General features: G+C 32.4%; 1 protein-coding gene across 1 annotated transcript; it reads left to right on the top strand.

The window, feature by feature from the left end:
* The first annotated feature begins 2368 nt into the window (after positions 1-2368).
* On the top strand, positions 2369-5459 carry LOC115950671 (polygalacturonase-like). Its single transcript, XM_031067893.1, has 4 exons — positions 2369-2938; positions 3936-4225; positions 4327-4555; positions 4967-5459. Exons 1-4 carry the CDS (start codon positions 2483-2485, stop codon positions 5183-5185), a joined length of 1194 nt encoding a protein of 397 aa, XP_030923753.1. The 5' UTR covers positions 2369-2482; the 3' UTR covers positions 5186-5459.
* Positions 5460-8513: the final 3054 nt, after the last annotated feature.

Genomic DNA, 8513 nt, shown 5'->3' with positions numbered 1-8513 from the left:
CAATTCTGTTATACAATCAATTAACTAATGAAAAAAAATATTTTTTGAAAAAAAAATTTCATATAAAAATAGATAAAATATTATTATTAATTTTATAAATTTTTTTATGTGAGAAAAATATTTTTTTATGAAATTTTTTTAATGAAATTGGACAGAAGGCCTAAATTGAATAAATTTGAAACTTAGAAAATCCAATTGGATGAAAGTAAAGTTAAAAGACTAAAATGAAATTTAGTCAAAATTAGAGAATGCAATTTGCATTTTAGCCAAAAATAAATTAGACTGAATAAGAAAAATTACCTTGTTGTGAATTAGTTGTGGTATATATATATATGATAAGGTCAAATTGAGAATCTTATGGATTTTTTTTTTTCGTTTTTTGCGTGATAGAGTAATTGATATTTTGATATAGGGGACACTATTTGTGCAATACATTCTCTTTAAACTAGCTCATCTGTTAACTAAACATGTTTAAAACATTGATAACTATGTTACATGGCTAGAAGAAAGCCTTTTTTATTTCTTAGAAAGAGAAGTGTTGTATGTACAATATTTTTATAATATTTTCACAATAAATCCTACGTAGTAAGTTGTTATTGTTTCTAATTTGAACCCACCATTAAAACTATTATTATTTTCACCATTAACAATTAGTAACAACCTACAACTTAGGATTTATTGTGAGAAATATAGTGCCCTCATGATGTAATTTTTGGGTATTTTCTCACAAATAAAGTTTACAGCTTTCTAATTAAAAAAGAAAAGAAAGATAGATAGAGATAGATGATCATGCCGTTGCCCTACTCCCTTCATAAGCTATTTATGGTATTTATGTGATGGATGAAATAAATCACACAGTCCCACTATTGTATGATTTGTAGTGTCTCGTATTTTTTATTTGAACTCCACATCTTTCTTTTTTTTTCTTCTATTATTTACCTATCTCAAAATAAAGTCTCCTTATGATTGAATATATTACTTTAAATATATTAATTTGGAGGTTAACAGCTTAACAAAAAAAGGGCGCCCACGGCTGAAAAAACTAAGAGAAGATGTGTATATGACGGTATGGAACTGTGAATGATTGATAGGGGTTGGAGTTGGAGGTGGTGTTGGTCTTGTGGTTGAAGCAAAGAAAGGTGCATAACATAACATAGCACCCGAAAATGAGAATGGGTAAGGTGGCGGTGGCGGTGGTGGACTGGGGGGATGTTTTTGTTAGCTTTGTCACGTTAACTGTCGCTGCTTTTTCTTTTGCAATTTATTGTAACAAACATTTAAGAAATCTCATATCCAAAGCAACAAGGTCCATGTACGTGCATTTGTCCTTACCATAGCTCATCAGTCACGTACCTTACCCCTTAAATTTTGTCGTAGCCAGGTTTTCATGTATCATTTTGACAATGATATTTTTTATTCCATCCTTTTATTTGTTTTCTTTGTTCTTACAACTGCTAGGGATGGACGACGCCTTCTCAATACAGATATGATTTCTCTTATTGGGACCTCATATTCATGTCATAAAAAAAATAAAAATAAAAATTCATATTTTCAATATAAGATGTTACAATGAACAAAGTTTCTCTCCAAATTAGTTTGGAGAACAACCCTAAAAACTCCTCATATATCTTTATATTGAATGTGAACTTTGAAAATTTAACCGTTTGATTGCATTTTCTTATTATATCTTTCATACTCGCAAAATTTCAAAAAGATCAAAGATCAATTGCTATATATATTATCAAACAAATGTTAAAATTTCAAGTTTTTGTTATCTAAAATTTATATAAAAAAAAAGTGTATTGATCGAATAGTAAATAACATCTGAAAAAATTTAAAATACATATTAAGACCATAAGGAACATAAAATTTAACGGTTAGATTTTCAAAATTTAAAAAAAAAAATATACATATATATATGTATGAAAAGTTTAAAAAGTTTCTCTCCAAACTAATTTGGAGATTTTTTTTTTTGGAGAAAGATTTTGAAGAAAAACTTGTAGTAATAACATCCAAATCCAATATATATATATATATATATATATATTTTTAAGAATGAAATCCAATCCATATATTTAATGCATCAGTACGTCCCACGTAAGGGTATTTTAGTAAAGAAGATTAAAAAAAGAAAAGAAAAAGGTTTTAACCTTAAAAAAAACAGAACAACAGTATAGTATGCATTTATATCTTTCTAAAGTTGATTATCAAAAATATCTTTCTAAAGTTCGGCGCAGCCGCAGTAGCTTTGCCTTTGCGTATTTTTTTGAATTTATATATATCCCAAAAAGTCAAACTAAATGTGGATTCAAATCCTATAAATACCCTCTCTAACCGTTTCAACTTCCTCACCTCCACAACCCTCAACTACCAAACTCCCTAAGCCACGTTTATTTTAAAAAAAAGAACTCCCTAAGCCACAATTCTTCTCTATTTTACACGCACAAATTCACAGATAGACACTGATCCATATTAACCCAAAATGGCACACCTGCCCAGAAGCTCTCTTGTCCTCGCACAAATTCTCTCTATGTTCATTCCCTTAGTGGTAGCTTCTCCTGATCCTGCTGCTATGACATACAATGTAGTTAGTTTAGGAGCCAAAGCAGATGGTACAACAGACTCAACTCAGGCTTTTGTTAGTGCATGGACAAAAGCTTGTGGCTCCACAAATCCTGCCACGATTTATGTGCCAGAAGGGAGGTTCTATCTCAGGCAAGTGGTGTTTAATGGACCATGCAACAACAATGCTATCATTATGCGCATAGCTGGGACCCTTGTGGCCCCATCGGACTATAGTGTCCTTGGAAATACAGCAAACTGGCTTGTGTTTGAGCATGTTGATGGGGTTACCATATCTGGTGGAATTCTTGATGCCCAAGGCACTGCCTTGTGGGCTTGCAAAGCCTCTGGCAATACTTGTCCTGACGGAGCCACGGTATGTGTTGAAATCATGACTTAATTATTGCCTCATTATTAGCCTTCTTTTTTTTGGTGAATTTGACTGAGGTGTTTTTATCTTCAGAGTTAATCAATATGTTTATCATCCTCAGTCTTTTCTTTTAGCTTTTTTTAGTTTATTCATTTTTTTTAAAGTTAAACAATGGACTTTCATAAACTAAACAAATAATTTTTAACAAAAAAATACATCTAAATGCACACTAACCAGTTTCACATTAGATACTGTCTAATTGCCATGCAATTGGTTTAAAAGTATTAGTTTTTGGGAAGAAGATAAATGGTTTTTAAGGGGGCATGGACATTACCATTTATTTTGCTTACTTAGATAGAGCCAAAGAAAATAAAATTTTGAAATGTAATCACCATTTGGGTTGGATTCGTATATTATGGTAGTCTTAATTCCTCCAATTTATTCATAAAAAATAAAAATAAAAATCACTCCATTTTCTAGGAGTTAAATTGGGAGTGGGTGGGATTTACTAGTAGAAAGTGATGTGCCAGCTTTTCCTTTTGGTTTGGTTTGGTTTAAACTATAACTGATTTTGCTCTTGGTTTGGGAGGAGATTTTTATCAAATTAAACTAGTTACCTTTTACTAATGCCATGACAAGCCGACTTCTAGGGAAATCGTAATGACAATACTTGGGAATAATCCCACGTTCTGGAGTAGAATATTTTATTTTGTGCATCTATTATATAATGATAATCTAACCCTTTAATGCCAATCTTATTACTGTTTAATTAAATCTTCGAGCCTTGTGATATCAGTAAACATGCTTAAAAGCTGATAAGAATGTCAAAGGTCAAACAACTTGCTTAGGCTTTTGTTGCTTGCATTGACGTCCATCCCATTAGGTCCTCATATTTAATTGAATAGCCTTATATAGTCATATTCGTCGTTAATTTAGAGAAACATTCCATATAGTATACTTTAACAATAATGATTGGAACATTTTCTTGTGTGTATGCAAGCAGACATTGGAATTTTCCAACTCGAATAACATTGTGGTTAGTGCATTAAGCTCTCTAAACAGCCAGATGTTCCACATTGTTGTCAATGGTTGCCAAAATGTAAAAATGCAAGGTATCAAGGTCACCGCAGATGGAAACAGCCCAAACACAGATGGAATTCATGTTCAATTATCTTCAAGTGTTACAATTCTCAACTCCAAGATCAAGACTGGTGATGATTGCATCTCAATTGGCCCTGGTACCACTAACTTATGGATTGAGAATGTTGAATGTGGACCTGGGCATGGAATCAGGTAAATAATTTATTTATTTGATCTACAAAAAAATATTACGTTATCGTAACAACTATATTATAATGATGCTAAATTGGTAATGGGTGTAATGGTTGGTGTAGCATTGGGAGTTTAGGCAAGGACCAAGAAGAGGCTGGTGTGCAAAATGTGACAGTTAAAACAGTTACTTTTACTGATACTCAGAATGGAGTAAGGATTAAGTCTTGGGGAAGACCTAGCAATGGGTTTGCTAGGAACATTCTTTTCCAACATGCTGTTATGATGAATGTCCAAAATCCAATTGTGATTGATCAAAATTACTGCCCCAACAACAAAGGTTGCCCAGGCCAGGTACGATTTAAAAAAAAAAATTTATATATATATATATATATATATAGTGGCTTTAGGTTTAAACTTGGATAAGACTACCTATGGATAATCCTTAACATGTTCAACGAGATTACACAAGATACATTTTTAAAAATTTCAGTTGGCAACCCATGAATGTAACCTTTAAAACTACTCATACCCATTAGATAGATGAGGCCATGATTATGGTAGACGGAAGTTTTACTCTACATTAGTTTCAGGCCCAAATTAAGCCCCCAAAACCTTCTCAATGTTTTGGACATTTGCTTTATAATCCATTATCTCTTTTTCTTTTTCTTTTCTTAGTTGGAGCTTGCATAATTTAATACTAGCTTCTATCAATAAGTGGAAAATTAACATATTCTTTCTTTTTTTCTTTTTTTTTTATTACAGGCTTCTGGTGTAAAAATTAGTGATGTGACATACCAAGACATCCATGGAACATCAGCAACAGAGGTTGCTATGAAATTTGATTGTAGTTCAGGAAACCCGTGCTTTAATATAAAATTGGAGGATGTAAAACTCACTTATAACAATCAAGCAGCTCAAGCTTCATGTAGCCATGCTGCTGGAACATCTACTGGTTTTGTCCAGCCCACAAGTTGCTTGTAGGTGGAAAAGGGATACAAAATCCACATCTTAAAATTGATGAAGGATAGAAAAGGAATCTATCGTTCTTGTCCTTTCATTATTAGGACAAAATTTCTACCATTTATATTTTATAGTGTGATAGGTCATGGAGTAAGGAGTTTTTTGCTTGAGCCCGTGGTGGTGCTAGCCCATTGGGCTTTCTTGGAGCCTGGCCTCGCAATCAGGATATATAGTCTTAAATGTTTAAAGTTCAAACCCCTATATGGGTGTTTGTATGATGATTGATGAACTGTTGTAAGAGATATGGTTTTTTTAATTGTATTTTTTAAAAGATTTGTGGTATTTCATATTTGACATTGGGCCTCACTTTTTGGATTAATAGTTTTTTATTGTTTCCATTTGGCAATGACAAGTCACATAAAGCATATTCAGATAGATCATGAAAATAAGTTAATTAAGGAAGAAAAAAAGGAAAAAATTATAAAAGAGACTCAAAAGCATAAAAGAGTCACCTTAAAATGGCTATACTAAATGATTAACCCAAAGGCAATAGCTGGATACTTGGGAGATTCTTCATAATAAGGTTGCTCAATCAATCTCCAAATGGCGGAGCAAATGCAGTTTGCCAACCTCTGGGCGAAAGAAATAAATCACAGAAATATCATAGAGATGGAATATACTATCGTGCACAAATATAATAATAAACATGTTGTTTTATTAGTTCAAAGTATGAAAATAAGAACCTAAACATATTGTATATAAATAATATGCAAAAAGATAGAATCTCATATCCATGGAAACTCGAAAGGTGTTAGCTGGGTTGCCACTAGTCCACTGCCTCAACCTAATTATTAAGCCCTTACCTCTTCAAGTTTAATTAGAATATAATATATTGCAGTGTATGAATATCAGCTAAGGGTGTGTTTGGATAGAACTTATTTTGCTGAAACTGAAAATTGAAAATACTGTAGCAAAATAATTTTTAAATGAGAGAATAGTACTGTGGGACCCATTTTTAATGAAAAAATTGATAAAAAATGAAATTTGTGGGTCCGTGAACAGTGCACATATGCACTGTTCATGGCAGAAAGTCAACATTTGCGGTTACTGTTCAATGAACAGTAACCGCAAAACTCAAAAAACGCGTGAAAACATTAAAAAAAAAAAAAAAAAACCAAAACGCAGGAACAAGAAACGCAACGCAGCTAAGTCGAACCCAAACACACACTAAGAGAGCGTTTGGATTCGGCTGAAAAAAACTGCGTTTGCGTTTTGCCTGCTTTTTTTTTTTTTTTTTTTTTTTTTTTTTTTTTTTTTCACGCGTTTTGGAGCGTTTTGGGTATTGTGGCTACTGTTCATGCACTGTTCAATGAACAGTAGCCGCAAACTTTGACTTTTCAAATTTTTTTGGACCAATCACAGTACATCGTGTACTGTTTACGGACCCACAAATTTCACTTTTCAGCAACTTTTTCATTAAAAATGGGTCCCACGATACTATTCACACATTTAAAAATTATTTCGCTACAGTGTTTTTCAGTTTTCAGTTTCAGTTTTCAGCTGTATCCATTTATTGTATTCACACATTTTTCCTACTAGTTCTTTGATTTATTGTATTTCATTTATATTTCCCATTTGAAACTACGTGTGTGGGTCAATTCAGTTGATGAGAAATCGGAGTCCATACTGCAAAAGAATGTTAAAAGAATTTGTTGAATGATTAAATTTGATTTTTTATTTATTATTAATAGTTGTGTTAGAACCCATCTCCTCATCCCTTATGTGTGTTTGTTTCTTAAGAAAAAAAAAATTAAAAGAAGAGAGAAGAAGAAGAAGAAGATATAACTCTTGTCACGGACGAGACTGCTTCCCTAGATCAGTAGATTGTAATCTTTCACAGGAGACCAGATTGGTGGCATCACAATCCATTCTTAGTCTATTCTTACTTTAATTTAAAATACCCACAACTCTAGTTTTTTTTTTTAGACCGATTTGAAGAATAAGGAATCTTGTAGTAGAGAGATCTTTCCAGTTTCCATGTAGTTAGAATTTAGGTTTGTATTGGTTGCTTTGTGTTAGGGGTGTCAATTCGGGTTAGCGTGTCGGGTTCGTGTCGTGTCGAGGTAAGGGTATTCGACTAAATGACTCAACCCTAACTCGACCCATTTAATAATTGTGTCATGATCCTTCAACCCTAACCCGACCTGTTAATAAGACGGGTTGACCTGACCCAACCCATTTGACACGCTTAATAAACGAGTCGTGTTGGGTTGACACGAATGTAACACAACCCATTTCAACCTGCATAATATTAAATAGGACATCCATCTAGAAATAATTTTTTTTACATCCCAAAAAGCATATACTTCAAGTATTCAACCCACATTCAAAATAATATAATTCAACAAAAATATAACATTCATCTAGAAATAAGTTCTTTACACCGCACAATAAGTGTATACACTTCAACCCAAATTCAAAATAACAAAGTTTCACAAAAATAAAATAACATAATTCAACAAAAATATAATATTCTTGGAACTCGTTAAATGCTAAGTATCAATATTGAAAGAATTTGAGCAAATAGACCACGATTATCATCCATATATTCTTTGTTGATGTCCAAATTCATAACATTTTCCACAAGCTCATCCAATTTTATTTGTGTAAGTTCTATGCCAAAAAAAAAGTATAAATAGTTCTAGGGTCTGTAAAGTTTCAATTTCCAATTATATTCCTTATAAATTTTAGTAATTACTCACTTTTCTTTTTAAATTTAAAATATATGTTGGATATAAAAGGTATTTGACAAATCTAAAATAAAATAAATATTTATTTGTTATATGAGTTAAACGGGTTGTATTAAGTGGGTCATTTCGGGTTGACACAAATAAATTGACGTGTCAAATGTGTCTATTGCGAGTTACACGGGTTGACCCGTTTCTTATCGTGTCGCTTTCGGGTCGACCCGTTTATGACCCAAACCCATTAAGGCCCAACCCTAACCTGAAAAAACCCGTGTTGGATTCGTGTCGTGTTCACGGGTTGGGTCGAACATTGACACCCCTACTTTGTGTCATGTTTGTAATCACCATATTTTTCTTAGTGAACAAACATCTTTTTCATTTTCTCCAAGAGGAATAAAGTATGTATCTAAGAGGACGAGAGTCAAAGGAAAGCTTCACTGTCTCATGAGAATACCACCAAAATCAAAAGAGTGTGCCGATGTATTTGTATATATATTTTTCCCCTATATATATATATATATATATGTATTTTAACTTTATGAATTTTTTAAAGTAAGAAAATTTTAAAAAATTTATCTATGTTGTTTTTGGGCACTTGGTGG

The sequence above is a fragment of the Quercus lobata genome, chromosome 6, assembly GCF_001633185.2.
Source record: "Quercus lobata isolate SW786 chromosome 6, ValleyOak3.0 Primary Assembly, whole genome shotgun sequence".
Lineage (NCBI taxonomy): Eukaryota > Viridiplantae > Streptophyta > Magnoliopsida > Fagales > Fagaceae > Quercus > Quercus lobata.
The sequence above is the reverse complement of the archived record's forward strand: the minus strand, read 5'-3'. Positions and strand labels throughout refer to the sequence as shown.

Bases quoted from the DNA above. Each gene is read 5' to 3' on its own strand.
- LOC115950671 (XM_031067893.1), top strand. From the start codon at position 2,483: ATGGCACACCTGCCCAGAAGCTCTCTTGTCCTCGCACAAATTCTCTCT. The intron at 2,939-3,935 runs GTATGTGTTGAA...GTATGCAAGCAG, and splicing joins CTTGTCCTGACGGAGCCACG to ACATTGGAATTTTCCAACTC. The intron at 4,226-4,326 runs GTAAATAATTTA...TGGTTGGTGTAG, and splicing joins GGACCTGGGCATGGAATCAG to CATTGGGAGTTTAGGCAAGG.